The sequence below is a fragment of the Gavia stellata genome, chromosome 8 (genome assembly GCF_030936135.1).
Source record: "Gavia stellata isolate bGavSte3 chromosome 8, bGavSte3.hap2, whole genome shotgun sequence".
In the NCBI taxonomy this organism is placed as follows: domain Eukaryota; kingdom Metazoa; phylum Chordata; class Aves; order Gaviiformes; family Gaviidae; genus Gavia; species Gavia stellata.
Genome location: NC_082601.1, coordinates 11,227,492 through 11,252,135, shown reverse-complemented (window position 1 = coordinate 11,252,135; position 24,644 = coordinate 11,227,492). Strand labels below are relative to the sequence as shown.

Genomic DNA, 24,644 nt, shown 5'->3' with positions numbered 1-24,644 from the left:
ATAAAAGATATGTGCTTTTCAGTGCAAATAGCCTGGACCACTGTTCAAAAAGAGCCATCAACTCACTGTGGATAAACCCAGTTTTGCCTGATGTCCAGCTTGCCCACAAGAAAGTAGGAAACATCTCAACTGAAAGGTGATATGCTGAGAAATCTCCTTTCTTAGGAATACACCCTGAGCATTACAGGTCTCTCACGAGGCTCTGGAGTTCATGGCCCCAATCCATGCACCCTTTTGCCAAGAGAGCTATGATTGAATTAAACCCCTGAACAGCTAATGAAATCTGCTTGGACATTATCTTTGTGGGCAGTAACTGTGTTCAAGTCTTCCCTTTCATTAAAAATCTCAAGTGTATGATTTACAGTCAAGTCTGATGACTTACCTGCAAAACTTCAAGGACAGGCCATAACTAAAAAACAAAATCAGAAGAACTTGGTCATGAGGACTTTTCACATTTTATTTGAAAACAGTGGGCTGTAAATTAATTACCGAACTATTTACATGGTAGTACTGTGGTTTTCTGGTCCTTCACACCAGGACAAAATGAGCAGGTACATGGCTGAGGATTCTCATTGGAGCAATTACTATGTTTGGGGTAATGGTCACAGTGAGAGTCCTTGACAGAGGTGGCATTACTGGTGGTTCTCTTCTCTTTGCATAAGAAGTTGCTGACCTCACTGAACATAAGTACATGTGGCTGGGACATAGGAGGCCTCATGCATTAACAAGATAAGCAGTGCCAAACCATGGACTTCGTAAAACTACTCTTATCCCAGAATAAGGGTTTTATTAAGTGCTTTCAGCTTCATTTTCTCCACATGTTTTTGAACCTTCTCTCTGAGCTCGCTGTTTTCGGGTTGAAAATGTCCATCTGGATGGTTGTGCAGGTCTCTGCAAGAAGTTTAAAAAGTCATTTGTATTTATAATAGCCAGGGGAGCTACTTAGGAATGCTGACAAAAACAAAGGAAGAGACACTCACACATAATTTCTCTCTTTTTTTATAATGAACACAGGGTATTCCATTACTTATGCAGAACTGGAAAAGGAGTGAAACTGTGAAGAGAACATTCACTCTTGGGTTGGCCAGTTAGGAAAGCTAACCATCTGATAGGTAAACGCATAGTGGACTGAGTTTTACATTTTATCTATGAAGGAGCATATGCTGTAATGGCCAGAACATGAAAAACTGATTTGCCTTAAGGATAAAATGCTGAAACTGCTGTAGAGGAGCAATCTGTGCTCTGTCATCTAGTGAAACACCACCCCATCGATAACAACAAAGAACCTTCCAGTGACAAAAGAAAGGATTGGGACTTCATTGTTTGCTAATAAATTTTTGTTTCCCTCTTTACAAAGCCAAACAAATAGAGAAGCTTTCAACAAGTCAATATCAATACCGAGAGGTGTTTAATATAGAAAAGTATTCTCATTTTTGAAGAAAACTTCTAAAACTTCAAAAAGAAAGAACCTTATGGTTATAAAACTACTTACCCAGGAAAAGCACCATCCAACGCTGTACCACTGTGGAGAAAAAGGTCACTCTTTAGTTACACAAGCTATCCCAAATCCCCAAGTTCTGACAAGCAGAGTGTCATAAAATGCAAAAAGAGGCACTGAGTCAGACACACCTGCGTTTTTACAGCAAATTATTTTCAAACAATGCTGTAGTAATCACAATACAGCAATCAGTGTTTTGTCAGAGAGCTCATAATATGCAGCACTGTTTTAAAGTTTAATGGCTGACAGTTGCACAGGATTTGAATGTCAATCAAATAATTTCCCTCTAAAATTAAAGAAAATGAGACATTCAAATCTCTTGATGGCTCTGAAAGTTTCAGGCCACTATGCACATCCTGACATCTAAGCCACATCATGACCACTTTAAAGAGGGGGCAACTGTTGGACAGAAAGATTAATTCACTTGCTCCAAGTCACACAAGGTATCTGTGAAAACACAGGGTTAGAACTCAGCACTTTTTCCTGTGTTGCTCTGCAATCACTTATCCTACCCATACTGCCTGCTGCTCAAGCCCACTGCCCCCAGTGTCCCACTTACCAGCTCATACACCTCCTTGCATCCTTCCTGCACCATCACATGCCCCCAGGTTTCACACAGTGCATCCACTTCTGCTTCCAGCCCCACAGAACTGCTGGGCAGTTCTGAAATGCTGCTCTGAAACCATGGTGGTAATCATCAGCCCCATCAAAGACCCGTTCATTTGTCCCTCAGAGCTTTCCCTGTCCTCAGGTTCCCCCTCAAGGCTTCTCTGCTCAGCTGCAAGCTCAGGACATTGGCCTGACAACACTGGAGGCAAAAGGCAAAATTTGGCCCTTACAGTGGCCAGTTTACAACATTTTAGGGAGCAGGTAATTCTGCGTTTATGAGTGCAGGTTATTTTACAAGCTGTGCTGTATGCCTAAAACACAAAGTGTGTTGGTGAAGTGTGAAGCTCGGACAGTAGAGCAAATGTGACCCACTTCTAGGAACAGCCTGAGAAAAAAGCACCATTCCAGGGGGAAATTCTAAGGGCTCATTCCTCTGCCAGCATTAATAAATACCTAACCAAAAGGGTCACTGAAAAGGAAATGCCACTGGTCCAAGAACATTGAATAAGTCTGCGAAGGCAAGAAAACTGCCTGTGTTAGATCATATTGATAAAACTGAAGTCAGAGACATCCAGGCCAGCATGACACATTCACAGCTGCTTTCTGAAGTCAAATCCAGAGATGACATTTGCAGTGCACATTTCCTGAAAGTACCAGATCTGCACCCCACTCATGATGGAGCTCCTAGAGCATCTCAGTATGACTTTCTACCTAGTTCTGAAGGGGATGCTTGTCTTCAGATTCCTTCCTATTCCTCTCCCCTAATTTCAAATTATACCTACCTTTCTTCTTTTGCTGATTTCTCTTTGCCTTCTCCTGAGAGTGTCTGTCCAATTTGTGGAAATTCAGCTCTCACCATCTCTGGAGTAAGAATCATTTTGAACTCAGTTTCATCTGTCTCACTAAAAATTAGTAAGATGAAGAACAATCAGGCTTTATCCTTTTAAAAGTATTTTTTAGCCAACAAAAAAAAAAAAAAGTATGTTTTATGCAAGAGGGACTTTGTGCTTTTGCCTTTGAGGATCTCTCGGGACAGATTTAGACACATCCATACAAGTGGTTAAGACATAATCAATCACACTGAACACAAAATAGAGGAGAAACTTACTGGTCAATTATGTTCTCCCTGTCTCTCTCAGGTAAGTCATACAGTATTGGTGGTACATCTCTTGGAAGCATATCTAAACTGTAAGGATCCCTGTGATGGAAAAAGTATTAGTTTAAGATGGACAGAGAGTAACTGCACTCAATGCTTACATTTTGAAGCTTCACAGTAGTTGTAGTTACAATGAAGGTAATGTACTTTTATATATTCCTGGAAAATCTGAGTACACCAGAAACTGCTGTGATATGAGGGAACATGAGCCTGAGAGATGTTGGCTACCGCTGGGTGCAGATGCCCATATGTTAAAGGTTTTACTGTTCATACTTCTACAGGACAGAGTTTGTACCTCCCAGGGTCTTCTGGCACTGAATCAAAAAGCATTCAGGAGAGATGTTATTGAATGTCCAGACTGGAACTCTCCTTCCAGGGCTAGGTATTTCCTCTAATGATATTGTTCTTAACCCACCCTTCAAGGAGGTCAGTAGGGGTTTTCCCCATTGGTTTTGGATTTATGAGCAGCAAGTAATTCCATGTGTAGGCCCACTTTTATCTGTGGGACTAGTTACTGATCAATGTAGTTACAGACAGCAGAAACTGCTGCAGGGTGGAGGCACTGTACATTCAAAATCTTTCTTACCTAGGTGTTGTACTTGTCAATGTGGGAGTGTTAGAAAAAGTGGAACACACCACTGGCAAGAATTTTCTCCATTCCATTACTCCACAAATCACTTCCTGAAATGACAAGTGCTACAGCAATCAGACCTCTAACACATAACACAGTGGGGAGAGAGGCTTGCAGGACAGAACATCTGACTTTTTGGCTGAGAATTGAATCTGGGGAGCTGCGGTTCTCCATGTTTAAAAGATGCTTCCTCCACTACAAGGTCATGAAAATACAATAGACAGTGAAAAGAAGGAAAGAGCAGAGAAACACTTAGGGATAAATAAAAGACATTGATAAAGCCTAACAAGAACAAGTTATTCTGACCCATGTACTGACTATTTAGGTGCATGCATGATTTATATTTGAAAATGTCTTCTATCTAGGATGACTCTTCATCTTCCTTTTTGATTCCTTGGAGCAAATTCTCAGCAAGAACATACTCAAGTCAGGTACTCATACAATAAACCCAAAAGGCCATACCTTGTGATGCAGAAATTTCTTTTGTGTGACTGGAATACTGGATCCTTTGGGGCATTCCTTGGTAAAGGTATATTTTGGATGAGGACAAAGATGATATTCAATATTTGTTTCAGAATAGGCCAAAGGAGGTAAAACTGGAATTAATCCCGGAGTGGGGTTCTAAAAAACAAAGAAGAGATTATTTTAAAAAATCATTCTGAGCACGATAAAGAAGTAAATTGATGAAAATTCAGTTCTTACAATCCATGTAGTCCTCCCAGATTCACACCTTTGTCTCACTGTTACTGTTCTGTTTGGTGTGACCCTTCATTTCCTGTCTCTTCCCCTCATCACAGACCCATAATCTGCCTGGTTTATCCATGCTCTTTGCTGTCTAAAATACAGCAATTTAGGTGTTTCCAAGTTTGGAAGAAAAAACTATTGCCTGATTACTCCAAAATCCACTGCTGATTCTCTGAACAGTTCAGAATCCAAGAAAGGGAACTGGCCTCACTGTAGTGGAAACTAGTGAGCATTTTGCCATCTATTTCACTGCACTAGCATCTGTTCCTGAACAAAGTCTAATGCTGGGTAGTGTGGGATCAGGCTGCGCCTGGCTTTTACATTGACATGACAGAGGGATGACAGAGATGCACAGAGGATCTCATCAGCAAGTCCACTGGAGCCCTGGCCACATGCAGTGAGGACAAGTCTATACCATATATGTTATGCCAAGACCACCAGACTAGCACACTAGACTCTGGGCCATTGCAGATAAGTAATGCTGAAAGACAGAGCCACCCAAGCAGGCACAGTGCCATGCTGGCTTGGAGATGCTGCCTATACCCACGCACAACACTTCACTGAGCTATACAGCTGTCTCTGCTCGCTCAGAGACACCTCAGGGACCTCCAGGCTGTGCTGCACTGTGTAGGAAATACCTTCTGTAGTTGGTGCCAAGCACACAATCTACATGACAATGAAGTAACAGAAAATCCTCCCAAGTATGTGGTTGTAATTTTTTGAATCTCTGCACCTAATAATTTGGAAATGTGGTTTTGAGATGCTATGAGAACTATTGGAAACTCTAAGGCAGCAGGACGCAACGTGAGCAAAGAGTTTGACTTCACTTTTCTCAGTTTACCTAAGGATCAGGCAGAACTGCAGTCCCCTAGCTGAACAGAAGGAAAAGACTGAACTTGTCCTACCTACCTGGGCAAGAGCATGAGGTTTGAGAAGGACTGAGATGCCAAGATCATGGCTTTTCTTCTAACATCCAAATGGAGAAACAAATGGAGAAGAAGGGAGGGGCCCCATGGTGTTCCAGGGAATCCTGGGATCAGTGACCATTTGTAGAGTGTGAGACTGGAAGGGTCTCCAGTTCTCTGCCATCACTGGCAACTCTGCCTTATCATCCCTCCCCTAAACTGATCAAATTCCACGTTAAAGTGAAATGGTGCCCCTCTCAGTGGGATGAGCTCTGTGACTTCTACCTACCAGGGCTTGCAACTTGAAGGATTACTCTCATGCTGGATAGTTTTATATACCAATCTGAGTAAGAGAATTGCCCACCAATTCCACAACTGGCTTCTGATGAAACAAACTCCTTTTCCCCTCCATTCTTAGGTTCGTTGTGGAAGTCAGCTTCTACTTACAAAAATGCGAAGTGGGTTGCTCTCTGTAGGGTAGACTAAAGCTTGGGGAGGAACCAGTTTTAAGAGGCTGATATCCTTTTCTGCTACTTCTTCTGGGGATCGTTTGTGAAAATCCATCCTCTGGGAGACCAGGTTAAGCTGCCCCTCAGGAGAAGCAACTACTTGAATCAACTCATCCTTGAAAAACATAGACATCAAAGGTTTTCAGACTGTAGTAAGCCTTTTGGTATAAAATGTTGAGACAAAATTAATCAAATAATTGTAGAAATGTAGAGTTGGAAGTGACTACAGCAGAGTTTGTATTTGAGATGACTTGTTACCTGGGCGCCCTGCCTCAGTGGTCGGGAAAGTTTTCGAGGTTTGTAACTTGTGGCTGCATGGTGTGTACAAAATGGCTGATACTTCATAATGCTGAAATGCTGAGGAACCTAAGTACAAAGAAAAACGGTGTGCTGCAGAAGATTACTATAATCACTTTTGATTAACACATAGATGGAATGGAACATTCCAGCTTTATCACAGACATATCACATCTCTGTGGTAAAAGATACTTGGATCACTATTCTGGAACATGGTATATGACCAAAACTTGGAGAAGCCACACTTCACCAGGACAAGCTGAATAAGTGCATAAAGGAATATTACCATTCTTGCTTTTCTATGAAAGATGATGTATTTAATAGTTTTTTGATCAAATATACTGAACTTAATGGGGTGGGGAAAAGTTGTGTTAAGTAATATACATAACACCGATAGATGAACCAATGTGTAATAAGGGGAAAAGATGCTCCAAGAAAGCTTCTAGACTTGTTACACCACCTGAAAAAAAAGGAAGTGGACATTGAGCCAAAATCTGCATCGATTTGAACCCGAGGAAATATTTTTACTTTGATGGGGTGCAGAATTTGATCTTTTGCCATTCAAAAATTGGAAAGAAAAGGGTTTCGAAGTCAGGAGAAAAAAATGTTTCTGTACTCGTAAAGTTCAAAACTCGTTATATATTTCAAGAATGAGATGTTTGCATTTCCTGTGCAGGAATGAAAGAACGAAGCATGCAGAACTGGATGCCAAATAAACAGAAGACTTCCATTACTTTCTAAAAGGAAGGATACTTTTATAATGTCACTTTCATAAAACTCTAAAATCAAAGGAAAAACTGTGTGGTATGCAGGGCTTGCAGTATCCTCATTCATAAAAGGATTTTGTTGTTTGAGATATAATAATTTCAGCTGAGGTGATTCATATCTCTGTCTGGAGAGAGGAAACTATTGCTAACTATAAGCTTGTTCCTTATGGAAACAGGTGAGATTTGTTTTTAATAAAAGCATGGTAATCACACAGCCAGGTAACATTTCTACTGGGCTGCACAATGGAGCCACTGAATCAGGCAGAAAACATATCTAACCAGACTAGTGAAAGACAGAAACATGATACAGCTGAGGGAGCTGTACTGACTCACCTTCAAGTCATAAAAAGGAAGAATGTGTCTGACTTTCACATCTACAGATTCGATAGGAACTAGGCCAAGAGCATCAGGTGCCTGAAAGAATACAGTATTTAAAACCCAGTAATATGGTGGGCATTTTGTTTTGCATTGGCAGCAATCCATCAGCACAGCTACTTAAAAACATATGGAAATAATTATGCAAACATTTTGTTTGATATTTCTCCTGTCCTTTCTTGGACTTTGGCTTCGACTTGGTTATTTTTGATTTCTTTTCTTCTGCAAAATCATGGATGTTAACTAACTCTGATCATCAATGTAATACTCAGAATTTTAGAACGCAATTAAGAGAATGTAAAGATTTTTTTATTGTTTTCAGCAGCACCCTTAGGAAATCTGAACTCCTAAATTAATTTGTGGGAATCCCACAACACCAGTCACACTGTGAAATTTTAATAAAGGCAGTACTGGGCCTGGGGCCAATTTCTTCAACAAAATTCTATCTATCTTGAGTGTTGGCCATCATTTTAGTTACTATACCTACCAAATCATGGTGCAATTCATGGGAACTGTAAAAGGGGAATTGAAAAGGCAATATACGATCTTCAGATATGCTGGAAGAAATGCCCTTACATTCTTCACTTTTCTCTGGTTTGCTGAAACTCCTGCTTTCTGTCATGAATGGAAAGCAAATATTAAGATTTTGTAATAGATCTTAATATGCTGTTTCAAAAATAGAATCAAACCACAAAATATATTTAATATCTTCCTAAGACAGGATGTGCCTAGTCATTTTAATATAAAAAGTAAGGTAATATTTTCTAAAGGCTTAAATGCCACATCTACAAGACAGCAGGCACAATACCTTGACTAGCAGACAGATCTAATTTCCCCTTTTCTAAAGGGACATTACAGCCGCCTCATTCCAGCATGGTCCTCTATCTCATTCCACTCAGCAAGGCAGAGACAAGTCAGAAGGCCTCTCTTACACTACCTGCCATTATGCCTTCTACTTGAAGGACCCCTGCAACTCCTGCATGCTGGGGATTAAAAGCGCCTGATACGGAAAGGTGTTTCTGCAGTTGTCAAATTGTATGTGTATGAGGGAGTGGGAAATAAGAGACACAAAAATTCTCTTCTGTCCCCAGTATACCCAACTGTGACTCCCATCCAAGGCCAGTTTCCTTCTATGACTGTTAAAGAACAAGTGACTTTTCCAGGCCAGCACTTTCATTTCACTGTAAAGAAAAGTGATTGCTTGAAAGCTCTTGTATGAGAAAATGATAAGAAGAAAAACTCAACCCAGTACTGGACACCTAGCCATGTATCTCATGGTTCCTACCATCTCATTTCACTGAGTTCAGGTAACTTGCCTTCATCACATTCAGGTGTCTTTCCCTCTTCCATCCCCCGTGTGATAAGCTCCTCTTATCCTACATCTCTAACCTCTTGGGCTCTACCTGATCTGTTTACCTACCTCTGTTTCTCATATAGTCCCATATGCCCTTTCCTTGTTCCTCAGGCCTGTAAGTAGAATCATAGAATGGTTTGGGTTGGAAGGGACCTTTAAATATTATCTAGTCCAACCCTCCTGCCAGGGGTAGGGACATCTATCACTAGATCAGGTTGCTCAAAGCCCCATCCAACCTGACCTTGAACACTTCCAATGATGGAACATTCACAACTTCTGCCCCGTTATTAAGTAGATAAGCTGCAAGGCTCCTAAGAAGAGTTAATCATATTTTTAAAATCTGGTAAATAATGTGCATTAAAAATAGACATATTTTGACTACAGCCATTTCTACCTTGTCATACTTCTCTTTTTTGCTTGAAGACTCCTTTGTAGGAACTCTGTCTTTATGTTTACATGTCAGTATATATGTAACGCACCTGACACACTGCAGTACAACCTGAATTATCATAATTCATGGCCAAAATATCAACTTGTTCTTCTGCTCCTTACCAGACACAGAGCCTTCCTCCAAACCTCTGGCTTCTCTGATTAGCCCACGGAACAGGATCAGTAAACGATTTAGCCGAATCTGAATCACAATCTGAGAGAATTATTTTAAAGTTTAATATTAAGCCATAGAACCCTAAGATTTACAGCCATAGAAATATATGTACATTACAACTGTATTTATTCTACGGAGCTCACTCAAACATCTCTATTGCTCTCTACAATTACCTGAAAGGAGGTTGCAGAGAGGTGGTTGTTGGTCTTTTCTCCCAAGTGACTAGTGATAGAATGAGAGGAAATGGCCTCAAGTTGCGCCAGGGGAGGTTTAGACTGGATATTAAGAAAAATTTCTTTACTGAGAGAGTGGTGAAGCACTGGAACAGGCTGCCCAGGGAAGTGGTGGAGTCACCCTCACTGGAGGTGTTCAAGGAACGTGTGGACGTGGCATTGCGGGACATGGTTTAGTGGGCATGGTGATGTTAGTTGATGGTTGGACTTGACGATCTTACAGGTCTTTTCCAACCTTAGTGATTCTGTGATTTCAGAATTTTTACTATAGTTTTCTGTTCAGGAGGGAGAAAATGAGGAAGGAGAGATGTGGAATGGATCTCAACTTTTCAGTGACATTACACAACAAAAACAATTCAAACCTTCATTTACTCTTACAGGTTAATTAGACTTTTTTTGGCTGTGTCTATTGGCATATACAGATTTAAAATGGGTAAACAGTCAGTTGATCAGGGCCATATGAATACTTGTGGCTCTGTGAATGGGGAGAAGAAGTAGTAAACTGCACTGTGCAAATTGCCTAATGCCATGTATCACAGGGTAACAATGAAGAGTCCTAGGTTTTAATACCAGAAGGGGCCATTTAGCCACCTCCTTATTTGTGCAATACCAGAAAGAGCATGTCATTTCAGGATCTCTGTATTGAGCCTAATACTGTGAATAAATCGGAGAAGAATATCCGAACTGGATACTAGGAGAGCAGGAAATTTCCATATTGCTTCCTGCATTTATATTTACTGGTAAATGAGCAGTGGACATGCAAGATAATATTTAAACCCAATGAGATAACTGATTTTACTGATTTAGTCTTTAGCTTCCAGGTTGGAAGGGATCTTAGGAGGTCTTAGTCCAACCTCCTGCTCCAAGCAAGGTCAGTGATGAGATCAGACCAGGCTGCTCAGGGTTTTAGCCAGTCTGGTCTTGAAAACATCCAAGGATGTAGACTGTACAACCTCTCTGGGCAACCTGCTCCAATGATTGACTGTCCTCATGGTGAAAAAGGCTTTCCTTATATACAGTCTATACCTCTCTTATTTGAATTTATGCCCATTGTTTCCCATGTTGCCAGCATGCACCATTGCAAAGATTCTGGCTCCATCATTAATAACCTCCTCAGAGGTGTTGGAAGGTGCTGCTCTCTCTGCCCACTTTCCCTCTCCAGGCTGAGTAAGTGTCTCCTCACAGAGTAAGTGCTCCAGACCCCGACTATCTTGGTGGCTCTACAATGAACTCACTCCAGCTTATCGATGTCTTTCTTGTACCAGGGGCACAAAACTGGGCACAGTATTCTATATGTATTTTGAAATCTTCTCTTTTTTGTGCAAAAGTATTTTTTTAAAAAAATCTAAATTTATCTGCATTCGTTTAGTATTGATTGCAATACTAAGCACCAGCAGAAGCACCAGCTGAATACAAAACTTACTCCAGATCCTTATTTCCTGGTGAAGTAGGAATATATTTATTAAACTATCAAATCCCTGGCTAACTGTGAAGACTTCTTACGTGCTAGCTTGCATGTTCTTTTGAGCTATATCCAAGGCGTCATGCCATCACCCCGCATTCTGGTTGTGCACGTTACCTTGTATGCTGCTTGTTGGAATTTCCTCAACATCCTGTTCCTGTTGGCCCAAGGGTCATTACGGAGCAAGTCAAATGTGGGATGGACACTTGGATGCTGCATGGTATTTTTTAAAAAAAGAAAAAGAAAAGAAAAGAAAAAAGACACCCCTCTTACAACTAGACAAGGGAGGAATTTCCTCCAGCCCAAGCCATTCCTTGGCCTTAATCCACAGCTTGTTTCCAAACACTGAAATTAAGTAAAGTGAAAACATTTGCAGTATTGGCATTTAACCAGAAGCCTTCGCTGCAGGGCTTAATGGGAGGTAATCACCAAATATTTGCAGATGCAATATGGGGAATGCAGAGATAATGTAGCATGGTCTGCATCCACACATAAATGACAACCACATACTACAACTTAAGTGCAATGCATGGGCAGTCAGACAGTGGAGAGAATGGACTAGGTCTGTAGTGTGTCTGTACTGAGTACACACTTCACCTTGCACAGACGTGAAGTCAGAATAGCTGTAAGGGCTCAAACCAGGGGCCCAGCAAAACCAGTATCCTGTCTCCAATAATGGCTGATAGCACATACCCCAGAAGGGTGAAAGACCAGGGTAAATTTAGAGTCATAATTCCCCAGAATAACCTCCCCACATCTAGTGATCTCTGGCTCTTGAGACAGAGATGATGTCTCTATATTTAATGCCTTAAATTGTTGGAATGCTCTTTGAATACAAGTAAATCTCTTTCTTGATGCATTAACCTCCTCTCCAGTTTTAAATTGACGTGGCAGAAGAATGTGGCACTAGAAGAGACTCCAGCAGCCCCAGAGTACAGTACCTCTCAACAGGAGGGCAGCTGCTCAACGAGCATTTAGATTAGGAAGGTCCTCAGAACACCAACTCCACACAACCCCGTGCCATGCCTCACCAAACAATTTTCAGCACTTTGTAAGAGGCATAAGAGTACAGTAAAAGACCAACTCCCACAGCCATTATGTTTCTCAAGAAGAAGGTAGCAAGGATCCTTTGTGTTGCTAACGTTCAAAGTTCCTTCAGTAGCAGGGTATCTGTTAAACAAAGCTCCCAATAATTCTAGGAAATGGATCTTAGGAAGTGCCTCACATCACAAAGAACAAAAAAATCTAAATACCAGAAAGGTTCCTGTCCATCTGACCTGCAGGTAAAGGTTGCAAATCTTGTGATACACTTAACCTTATGTTTAGGCATGAGCAAACTACTCCTGAGAGAACTTTCAGAAACGAGCAATGTGAATCTCAGGTTAGGCCTGCAGATTTCCACTTGTGTCTCATATTAGATCATCAGAAGAGGAGCTGTGCATGTAGCACACTGTTTGCCCTACTGTACTAAAAGTAAAATGGGAAGTAAGACACTGACACAGAAATGGGAATATTAGGAAAAGTATTCAGTACCAAATATCTGTGGCTGTTTGTTAGCTTAGTAGGTGACAATAACATATAGCAGGCAATAATAACATGTAAACAAACCTGGTCAACAGGCCGGATAACATGTCTGAAAGAAACTTCTACTTCGTTCCTTTGAAACTCCTGTTCTATGATAGGATCTCCTCTTTGGATCTAATTTGTCACCAGGAAAAACAATCACATTAGTACAAAGCATCCAGTCAATTCTCTCCTCCCTTACAATTAGTGGAAGTCACTTACAGTGTAACATTCTGGAGGTGCTTGACAAAACACAGACTTCATTCCCTTCCAGGGAGCAATTATTGCAACCCTTGAGCAAATCAAACAAAGTAAAACAATGTCTTTTTGGGTCTGAATTTCAATCAGATACCTCCCCTAATGAAACACAGTTCACTTTGCATAAGCTACAATCAGCCAGAGAGGGGTTACAGAACCAACATCGTAAGCTAGCACCCAAACAGATTTTCCCCAACAGACAACAGCACTACAGAAACTTCCTGCAGCTTCCCCATGCTCTGTGAACATCTCTTGTCATGGTTTCCAATGGTGCCAGCTCTTTAATCTGTTCATGTGTGAAACAGCTTATCACTGATATCACTTCACTTCTTTGAGACCCTCTCGAAGTGTTCAGGCATGCTGGATGAATACCAGTGCTTCTTTTCATTGTGCCTCTTCTATCCCAGTCCTGCTTACCTATTGTTTCATTTCCAGAACACCATTATGTCTTAAACAAAGACCTTGGGATTATTTTGCAGAGTGAAATTCCCGTAATTTTCATGGACTGAGGTTTTAGTTTGTACAATGGAAGACAGACCAGTTAAAGGTCTCCAGGACAGCCACTCCCAGGCTGTATAACATAGTGGCCACTCGAGCAAATGATGGAGGGATAATAAATACTCTGTGAGGCCTAATGACACTCAAGGTGAACAAACTGACAGTATGAGCAAAAATATGCCTCTGTCAGAAAGTCATGGGGACAACTGTGAAACCAGCCAGAGATCGCCACAGCCCTTATGGCCAACAGGTAAGTAAATCAACGTTTCTAAACAAAGTTAACATACATTTAATCCAGTGATACAACAATCTCACAATTCAGATGCTCTTTTTACTCACTTCCTCCTTTGTTAGAATTAAATATAATGTTTGAATTAATCACAGTGCCTAATTCGGTGTATAAAGCCTTTACCCTATCTATAAATAATATCTATATAATATCTATATAATATCTATAAATAATTTTACTCCCAGAAACAGCTCCTTGGAAGTCAGTGGGATGTCAGAAGCTACTGGAATATCCAGGAGGCAGGATAAGAGGGACAAGCCCCACCTGTCCCTGAGGGCTGTGCCACATGGGGAAAAATATTTCCTGCCACCAAGTACTGCTGCTGTCACCCCCATGGAAGATGACCTGCAATCTGGGGTGACTGGAAGAAACCAAAGAGAGGGAGGATGAAGGTATAGAAGAACAACATGATCAATTATCTCCCCATGGCTCTGCATTAGAGTACTGACTGCATTTAGCTCTTTGACCGTGAGCCATTCAGGCCACCAGCTCTTCAGAGAGGTACAATATAAACAGATGGTTGGATGTGGCCGCGGTGCTGACATGATTACACTGCAATGTTGCACCATGATGTGGCTGGGTGGCTGGATGCAAATCTGCTAGGTTGGGCAAATACCTACTTACATTTCCGTTAATAACTTATCCTTCTCTTTGTCTACTTCCAAGATAAAACCACCTCAGAAACAGTGATACACAGGCATAATAAAGATATAACTGTAGTAAGAAGTACAGGTAGAACAGGTTTGCATTGACGTATGAAGAAAAACTAAAGACGTAGAGAGCTTGATGAAATTCACTAGTACACTGCATAATCTGAAAGTATAAGTTTGATTTTAAATTTATAGAAAAAACTGCAAAGACTAACCTTGTATTGCTCTTCTTCCCTCTGTCGGTTTTCAATAATCTCTTTTTTAAATTCCACAGAGATTGGATCTTTGCCTTTATGAACTTGCCTGCATTTATAGCGGAGGCAAGAAAAATGCTTTACTTAATGCACAGTTTGCTTTATTTAAAGGTTAACAGACTTATTTTCCTCTTCCTAAAGTGTCTAGGGGTCCATAACATTCAGCATACGAGCAAATTCGTGGATTGCAAATGAAACCACGGTGTACATGTGCAATTCTGTTCACTCCATTATACATTTTAGCCTCGATTTATTGACAACCATGACAAAAGCTTCCTTTACCCTCAAGGGCTCAAGATGAGATGCATGAGAACAAGATTAGGTGAACAAAATTTTCAGCAGGTTTCTTTCTGAATGCAACCATAACACAATCAAAGACCTCATTGGGTACTACTGTGGATTACTACTGAGACTGCTCTTAGGCAGAAGAGAAAAAAATGAAAGTAAAACAACAGTAACTTAGCTGTAAAACAAACCTATCAGGACATGAAATGGCAGCATTATGCACTAGTGGATATTGCATACATCACTCATAGAGGCCTTAGTTAAGCAAACCCCAGTGTTGTTAATGTAGTTAAGTAACACTTACCACTTCTTCAGATGATTTGCTTCCTCTTCCTGAGTATTTTGTTTGACTTTTAGTTGAAATATGGCTTCCTTCATCTGTCTTGTTTTTATCCCTTCACTGCCTTGGCAAAGGGCTGCAGGAATATCAGAAAGCCATACCACACCTCAAACTAGATTGAATTTTTAATTGGGAAATCCACCCATTATGACAACTGAACTCATTAATACATAAAGCTAAGGTGAGATTTTTTACAGAAACTATAATCACATCACCTTAGCAGTTCTGAAGCTGAGTTCCTAATCAGAAACCTGCAAATAATGCTAAAACCAATTTTATGCTGCTTAATTACATTACCTTCTTTCAAGTCCTTAATCTTCAATTTGCCTGGTTCCTGATTCAAAACAGTAGCTACAGCATATGGATTTGACAAGTCTGTGGGGAATCTGAGGTTCTGGTATTCAATTTCCTACAAGATATAAATTAATAGGAAGAAATAGAAACAAGAAAGATTTTCAGCCCAGAAAAGTACTTGTGATTATTATCTCTTCACACCTTTACTTTTTGGATAGGCCTTGATTGTGGTTGGCTGAATTGGTCTCTTCTCCACACCATGGATTTTGCTACAGACGCAGCTTTTTTCTCTGGATGACTTCGTTGTTTGTCAAAATGTTCTTTTCTACATGTCAGAAGGACAGATACTGCTCTTAGAAGTACTCTGTAAATGGTGTATAAGTCTAGTACATGCATTTACATCCCCTTTAGATATACAAGGAGACTGGAAATTTCTCTCCCAAATTACAACTGAAACCAAAGTTTCTAATCTGCAGAGTTCACAAAAAATTAAGTACAGCCTGAAAGACCTTATTGCTCAAAAACCCCTGTATCTTGCAAGGCCTCAGCAATAAGAATAACATAGAGCAGGCATAATAGAAGCTGAGGATGCTCAACACTTTAAGGATACATAACTTCTCGTTATTTTTATTTTGGTACAGTTTCACTTCATAGAGATTAAGGCGTTCTGAGCAAATGATGTAAGAGAGCAGGTACATGTATTAACACTCAAATTACCTTAGTGCACTTTAAGTTTTCATAGATACAAATGCTTAAAATGGTTACAGCAAAATGGCATTAAATCCTATTACATATGAATTTTTTAGCACTGGTCAAAAATACTCAAAGATCAGTCAGCCACACATACATTAGACCCAGATGTGGTGTTGATGTTCCTGTGAATACACATACATAGGGTTTTGAGTGAAACTGTGAAATCCGTAACTGCATTGTCATTTGTGCTGTTCCATACTCAAGTGGGGAATATTTCACAGTTACTTCCACTTTCCCATTGCCTGGAATGATTCCTGTGATTAGAGGAGAAAACAATAAGAGTCCATCTAACGTGAGCCCACTTAAGTATGCTGAAATTAATTCTGGACTACATTTTTTTTCAAACAATATTAATGTTTGAATGGATGGCAGTAGGCCTGGAAAATACTTCAGGTCTCAAAGCGTCTTTCAAGAACTATCCATTGCCAGATAATGGGAGATATTTTGCAATAGCAGAGAGATTTGACAGTAAGACTATACTCCTACTGTTGTGAAAATCATTGCCTGTTTATATGTAGAAATTCCTCACTTGCATCTGCCAGTCTTAAGTCTCTGGCACTTCCTGCTTTCATGAGCAAAGCATTATAAACATATTACTTTGTGGTCTTCCAAGTTGGGGGGATTTGATGCATTACCTGTCTCTACTTGGACTTATTTCCTTATTACCTATTCCATTATTTTCTCAACCACTTTAACCACCCTTCATATCCCTAAACATTCAGTGCAATCCCAGGATACAGGCCCTGATGCTCCTCAGCATTTCTGCAACAAGGAGTTTATTCGGCTCATCAGAAATATTAATTTCTCATCTCTGTAAAGTGACCATTGCCTGGTTTTCTGCATCCTGTAGTTTTAAACACCAGTTAGTTTCATTGGTTTTTTTTTTCGTGTGTGTGTAAATTGTTAGAGTATTTAATCATTACTGATCTCAGAGCACAATGGCTTGAGTAGGAGCTGAAACTTCTTAGTGCTTTTCAGATAGCCTTCAGCACCTCAGAGTTTCTAGCTACCAAAGTTTCTGACTTAACTTTTATTGGGTTGATGTTTTTTCTGGGATATTTTTGTTCCCCTTTCTCCCAAGAACTAAGCCAACTTAGAAAGCGTGAATTAATTGCAGCCACTTTGTCTACGACCCGTGCAAAAAACCATAAAATACCTGATGAATTTTACAACTTCTCTCTTGCTTTACTCAATTGTAATATTGTTCCTTACCTCCCTTGATATATCAAAACTTTTTTAAGCACAAAGTAAGAAAGAATATTATCCTGAAAGAATGACCCAAAACAAGGAAGCAGTATAGTTCATCTTTGTGAACCATACATCTGATAGAACACAACTACTACCACTGAAGAATGAAAATCCATCTGACAAGACAGGGCAAATTCATATCATTGTACATACAGGAACAACAGCAACAGCAACTTTCACTGAAGTGCATAAATAATCAAAGTCTAAATTCCAGTGTCACAAATGGCACTAAGTGCCAGATTTATGAAGGTTTTTATTTATTTAGATATTTATATATTTTCATGGAATTGACCAGATTGCTTAAGGGAATTATGCAGCCAGGTCTCATTCGCTCACACATTTTTGTCAGAACACCTAGGCACTTACATGCTTCTGCTGGCACCTGGCAAATGTAACAATGATAGCAACTGATCTGCAAATAGTTACATCTGCCTCAAGACAGAGCCCTCTCCAGTATTAGGCATGAAAATAGCTGAGCATAATGTAGCCAAAAGTCCCTGCCTCTTGTAAAGCCCTTACACAGAGGCCTAAACTGAATCTAATATCCAGTGCTGTCCCATGAAACACCTGCAGCGGTGTGTTTTGTGCCCATCACTGTAACGGCTCCTGAAGCAACAGACACAACTCTACCAAATTCTTTCAGACCACTAGGGCAAAACAGGTATGGGGATATGTTTGATAGAGCAGAAGTCACTTTTTATTTCCTCTGTGCCCCCAATCAAGTAACATGATGCATACCTATTCCACAAAGACAGATATCTGTTCCTTTAATGGGGCAGGAGCCAGACAGTCCTTGGGGAAAGGTGTGATAAAGAGGTGAATGCTGGGCTTCCTGCCTCCCTTCTTTCCAAAGGCCATACCGGCAAAGAGAGCAGACAAAGGCCAGACAGACTGTTTGGGATGTCCTATATTTTTTGTGGGAAAATGTGGATTTTATCCATCAGTCACAGAGGGCTATGTGCCATGAGGCTGCATATGACTAATATTTATCAGCCTGCCTTTACCTGGAAACACTCTGAGGCAAAGGCTTTTTCTGTACAGCGCTGAATACACTGTCACAAGTAACTACACTCAATAAATACGGATTTAACGTTTAGAATTTTAAATAAGTTCAATCTACCAAATGTTGGCTGGACAGTGAAGGCTCTATGAGGCTGAATAAAATCAATGTGGAATTCAAAATCTACCGGACAGCTGCACTGCAACGGGATAACATACTCCTTACTGAAAAGAGAAAGGAAGAAAGAAATTAATGAAACTACAGTTCATCATCAATTACAAGCTGGGAAATTATATTATACACAACATGCACAGAATTTATCTGTGTTCAGAGGGATGGGTTACTTATTAATGTGAAAATAGTCATTCCTCATTGTTTCAAAATAGCAAAATATTTCAGATCTTTCACTCAGTGAGGAAATGAGAGCTAAATCTTTATTTGAATGCTGGATATTTTACATCTTGACTTACTTTCTCCTACCCATACAGAATCTGATTACAGAAAAATTTATGAAATTTAATTTTTAGAAGTTTTTTATGTGTATCCTCACATTCTTACAAACTGCAACGTCTAGCAAGTACAAATAATCCAAACTGGAGCAACAATAAGTACAGAACCAGAAATCAGTCTCCTCCCATGGCCCTCCTTGTGGAAGACAATGAGAAAAGACCCTATGCAGTCTTCAAAAGTGTTGAAAACTCCAGCACATCAGAATGACTGGACTTCAACAACTGTAGAAATAATGGTGCTGTGGCCTGATTTTCATAAAAGCCCTTTATGTCTCACGCTGGTTGTGTGAGGGGTATTAGCACACATCTTTTCAAGCTATCTTGCTTTTGTATGCATCTATTTTCATGTATCAAATTGAAACACAAAAGCATTGGTTTAACACCATCCATCATCCTACAAATCAAGACCAATTTACCCAGGCTTATTTCTGTCTTTTGTAAACTGTCTGACTGAAATCCTATCCTGCTGATTAGCAAAGAATGCATGTTATACACAGTGTTCCTTTGGAAAGCACATTTTGAAATGCCTAAGGAAATAAACAGTAATAGCAAAGTCCTTTTTTCTCTGCCTTAATATGACCTGTTCATGAAGAAGACGTAACAGCAGATTGGGGACGCAACTGGTTTTGAGGTATAGTGCAGCTTCTACAGTAACTGAAGTGCCTTAGATACAAGACAATTATGCCATCTGTTGCCTTATGGACCTTATGTGCCTAAGGAGAAAGCTGGGTGGTAGAATATAGGTCTTATCCTACACTTATGGAAGTAAAAGGCAGTTTTTCCATTGACCTCAGTGGGCTATGGATTGAGCCCATAGTCCCTTGGGTTCTGTACAGTACGAAGTATCTCAGAGACCTTTCATTTTTGGGAAAGCTTTTAATAGCCTAATTATTAAAAATACTGGTAAAAATTAAGGTTTGAGTCCATCAGTTTTCTCTTCAGGAACTCTTCCAAATTCCCTCAGGGGCATCTCTGAGCATCCCTGTTGTGTTGAAAAATTTTCCCATTAAAGTCGTATTTTGTACTCTGTCTAATCTCTTCTCTGTATTCTGAGAGTATGAAAATTCTGTATACCTCAGCACTTGCTATAAAAATGGAGCAAATAAACAGAATCACATCATGCCTAGAGGCACCCAGAAAGTCAGAAGTTATGTTCAGTCCTGTGAGAAAGCTGTAACGTCACTTCTGACAGATTCACTAGAGTTTAACAGATTAAGGGGGATTAGAAAAACAAACAAACAAAAATAAATGTTCATTCTACAATGCTGGGCTCATTTTTACTGCAGAATTTTGCATTTTCCTCGTATGTGCCTTGCCTATTCATATTTCTGTGCTTCAGTAAAATTTATGAATTACTTCCAACTCACAGGCTAAGACAAAACCTAGCTGCTAAGAACTTCAGTTCCTAGAATTCACTCAAATGTTTACACTAACACAAATCACCATAATTACAACTAATGCAGTCAAAATACTACAGAACCAGACCCTAATCAACAGTTCTCCCTTCACCTTTTCCCCTTCCCAGTTCCTATTAATAATTATTACTGATTACGTTGTGAGAACATTCGATGTTATATCAATGCAACAGACAGAGTAAGATGAAGTCTGTGCCATTTAGAGGTCCGCATCAGAAGATGACTTTAAATATTTTTAAATAGAATAAGCAAATCTAATGACTGATCGATATCTGGGCTGAGGTTAGCTATTTGCTATCACTTACACCTACCATACCTTCATTTCCAGAACCCTTCATCTTGAAAGGAAGATCCATTCACTTAGGATTTACTAATGCTAAAAAGACATAGCACTTGGGAGTGTACAGATTATGAACAGCAGCCATATTGCTTCACCATACAATGAATGAAATGAGTCAGCACCAATTTAGACTAACTGAAACCCCAGTTCCATCTATGTATATGTTTAGTTTGGGCAGCATTTACTTTCCTGTGAATGTGTGCCTGAAACAGTTCAAATACAGAATTATTTTGCAGTCCAGATGGTAGCTGACTTCCTTAAAGCTTCCAAGACATCAAGTTGTACAAAGAGAGGAAAAGGAGATTTTTCAGATTTTGTGCATGTCTTACAAAATGTGGACAAATGTCTGTCCTTAACTCACCTCTGACCTACTGATACATCAGACAGATTTATAAATGATGGAAATTCTATAACATTCACAGCAGGGTAAGCATGCACAGGAACAGCTAATGTATCATCTCCCTGCAAAAAAAAGGGGGTAAATATTTATTTCTTACAATGAATAAATGTTATGGAAAGAGAAAGTTTCTGTAGTAGTTGACCAGTAAGTGGGCATAAAATATCTTTAAGATCATCATAGCATTGCACCTCAGGATATTGATAGTCTACCTGCTTTTAGTATCCATCTATCTTTCCATACTTTCAGCAACTCTCTACAGCTCCTCCAAGCCTGCTCAGCTAAGACATTACATCAGTGTGGCACAAAGACTGATCTACTGGCAAAGAATAACAGAGTAAGGAAGATATTCTAGCCACAGCACTGGGATGTTTACAGAGAGAAAAATTTTAGGTGCTTAAAATGAAATACTCCAATCCAGGCTTACTGGGAATAAATCCATGTGGCTCTAGGAGATTAATTGTACCTTTACTTTATCATTATCATCGTGTCCTAATAGTTGTTTCATTCCATTACAACTGTAAATATAATTATAGTAAATCCTCACCTGACAGTGAATTCGGATGCAGTCATAGTAATACCGCCACTCATCAGGACAAAAATCAACAGTAACCACATATGACAAGCCAGGGACAAGCCGATGCTAGAAAATGACCCAAAATAAGATAGAAGGCATGTAAAAGCTGCTTATATGACACAAAACCAGTGCCGCATGCAAAGAGCAGTGTGAAGACTTTCTGACACTTACTGTTTTGTTGTATTTGATCTGAAAATACTTTGTCTGGGGTGGTATTATGTGAAGGTTTATTACATCGCCAGAAATATTTATCAGTTTCTGTAGAACAAAAGAAAACCAAAACGACAAAATGCTTTACAATATAAGAGGTCAACTGAGAATGCCAACTGCACTTCTTGTAAGACTATCCATAGCAAAGAAGTAATAATTTTTAGTTTAGTAGAAATAATTCTGAATATGCTCTGAATTTAAAAGAAAATTATGTAAACCTTGCATACTGCATTTTTTGGAACCAAGTCACAATTCCTTACCTAGGAATAACAGTTAGTCTTGCTAAGGACAATGCTACTATTGAATCAAATTCTGGTCCTGTTTTGCTTATGTGCAAAAGGAACAAAAAATTAAACGACCTATTGACGTCACTTTTACAGAGGTCTGAAACAACAGAAATGATGAAATATTCCATGGCTTTGTTTTGGATCACACAGCAACAAACCTTTGGATGGCAACAGTTTGGCCTGTAAAGCCTCCTGCATCTTGTTTACTTTCATTACATCTGGAGGAGCTAGTCATAGAATCATAGAATAGTTTGGGTTGGAAAGAACCTTTAAAGGTCACCTAGTCCAAGCCCCTTGCAATAAGCTCAGAGCCCCATCCAACCTGATCTTGAATGTTTCCAGGGATGAGGCATCTACCACCCCTCTGGGCAACCTGTTCCAGTGTTTCACCACCCTCATCGTAAATTTTTTTTTTCCTTATCTCTAGTCTGAATCTACCCTCTTTTAGTTTAAAACCATTACCCCTTGTCCTATCGCAACAGGCCCTGCTAAAAAGTTTGTCACCATCTTTCTTATAAGCCCCCTTTAAGTATTGAAAGGCCGCAATAAGGTCTCGCCGGAGCCTCCTCTTCTTCAGGCTGAACAATCCCAACTCTCTCAGACTTTCTTCATAGGAGAGGTGTTCCATCCCTCTGATTAGTTTTGTGGCCCTCCTCTGGACCTGCTCCAACAGGTCCATGTCTTTCCCATGCTGAGGATTATGTCCACCATAATCACCCAACCTCCACCTCAAAACACTTACCACATGAGTAAAGGTGGCAGACAAAGGGAAAGCAGAGAGAAGAAAAGGAAATACTCAAACTATTCACAAGGCAAGGTAATCAAACCTATGCACTGAGTTTCTTTCCTTAGATTAAATTGCTCTTGGCAGAAGGCCAGAGGTGCTTTCAGAATTTTCCCATCAGTGAACATGTTTGCAGCCACAGCGATGGTCTAAGTACATTTTGAAAACAGTTAAACCATGGAGTTAAACCATGAAGCCTTCATTCATGACTTGCAAGTCACATACCACTAACACTGCTCGCAGACACGGGAAACAGAAAGGTAAAACAGAGACTGTAATGGACAGTGATGCCCACAGCATGCTACTCGTCTGTTCTGTTACCACAGGGCCACTGATTTTAAGTGCTGCTTTTTACAGCACTCCATAGAGCAAAGGCCTCATGACCACAAGCAGTCTACTCAGCTTCTGTTATCCTTTTATGAGCCCCAAGAGGATCCCTGCTCTGACACTTACCAGCTTCTGTTGGTGATGTTTTCCAACTTCATACCCTCCATAGTGTAACACAGCAGGCTCAGCCTGTATAACCTCGCTCCTCTGAAGTTCTGAATAAATCTCTACAGAGATAGATAATAAAACAGGGAGAAAAGGAGACCAGGTGAAACACACATGATGACTGTTACTTACGTTGATTAAGTATATTTATGTTGCGCCCAATGTATTATAGAGAAAAAAAATGAGACAGAGATTATTCCTCCCATTAAGCAGGCATGACTCTTCAAATGGAAAGTTAAGGCAGCATCTACTACCCCAGCAGAGCCATGATCCTGTCACCAGTTTATCTCTCGACACCAACAAGCCACCCCAAAACTTTAGGGTCAGCCAGGATCAGTACAGCTACTATTTCTTTCCTGACTGCCTCTCCTATTTGGGCTCACAGGAAGACGCAATTTAAGCAACAGGATGGGAGTTTTGCATGTGAGTTGCGAAAAAAAAATAATAGAGAAGTGCCTCGTAGGATTGCTCCAAGGTTGGGGAACAGTCAGAGAGCAGAAACTTACTTGATTCCAGCAGGTGATTGGGGACAGCACGTGGTTTTTTAGGTTCCTCCACTAGGCTGCCCAGAAGGACACTGGGTATTTTCTTGAAGGATTTCTTAGCAATTCTGATTTCTGTGCCAGATGATCGAACTATGTCCATGTTAGGACAGAAATGGAGTCTGAATGATACTAAAATTCCTCAGCACCTGGGGTCAAATCAAAATAGCATAATGATCAAAATGTCTTCCCTTGCACTGGTAACATCTGTTGCCTAAAACTGCCTAAAAACATTTAGGAGAGGGAGTTACATTTTTTCCTACTGAAGTAGATTACTGCGTGCATGCTAAGTACAAGGACAGAGTGATTCCAGGAAACCTTGCTTTCACTGCAAGCCCTAGCACTTTGGGCATGTTCATCTGTTCTAAGGCTTATTGGGGCCATTTGGCTTTCAGAACTGTGTAAAACATCTCTCTCTTCCTTCATGTCCCACAGCACAGAGGAGAGAAGGTTCTTCTGATAATTCCACCAGCCAAACTGATTTCTGCAGAGATATTCTTCCAATCTCTCCTGAG

At 40.1% G+C, this 24,644-nt stretch overlaps 1 protein-coding gene across 1 annotated transcript; it reads right to left on the bottom strand.

Moving 5' to 3' along the window:
• Positions 1–767: 767 nt before the first annotated feature.
• Positions 768–24,232, bottom strand: CFAP221 (cilia and flagella associated protein 221). Its single transcript, XM_059820668.1, has 24 exons — positions 24,094–24,232; positions 23,549–23,649; positions 21,986–22,072; positions 21,785–21,880; positions 21,202–21,302; positions 18,697–18,800; positions 16,423–16,582; positions 15,777–15,900; positions 15,579–15,690; positions 15,249–15,357; positions 14,618–14,705; positions 12,753–12,842; positions 11,262–11,357; positions 9,398–9,488; positions 7,979–8,106; positions 7,450–7,530; positions 6,311–6,418; positions 5,991–6,167; positions 4,357–4,515; positions 3,850–3,944; positions 3,216–3,305; positions 2,890–3,009; positions 1,493–1,522; positions 768–891 (listed from the first exon to the last, which is right to left on the bottom strand). Exons 1-24 carry the CDS (start codon positions 24,230–24,232, stop codon positions 768–770), a joined length of 2,610 nt encoding a protein of 869 aa, XP_059676651.1.
• Positions 24,233–24,644: the final 412 nt, after the last annotated feature.

Excerpts from the sequence above, each read along its gene's own strand:
- CFAP221 (XM_059820668.1), bottom strand. The coding sequence starts at position 24,232 with ATGGACATAGTTCGATCATCTGGCACAGAAATCAGAATTGCTAAGAAA. Across the intron at positions 15,358-15,578 it reads GATTAAGGACTTGAAAGAAG|CCCTTTGCCAAGGCAGTGAA; the intron begins GTAATGTAATTA and ends ATATTCCTGCAG. Across the intron at positions 9,489-11,261 it reads TCCAACAAGCAGCATACAAG|ATTGTGATTCAGATTCGGCT; the intron begins GTAACGTGCACA and ends TAATTCTCTCAG.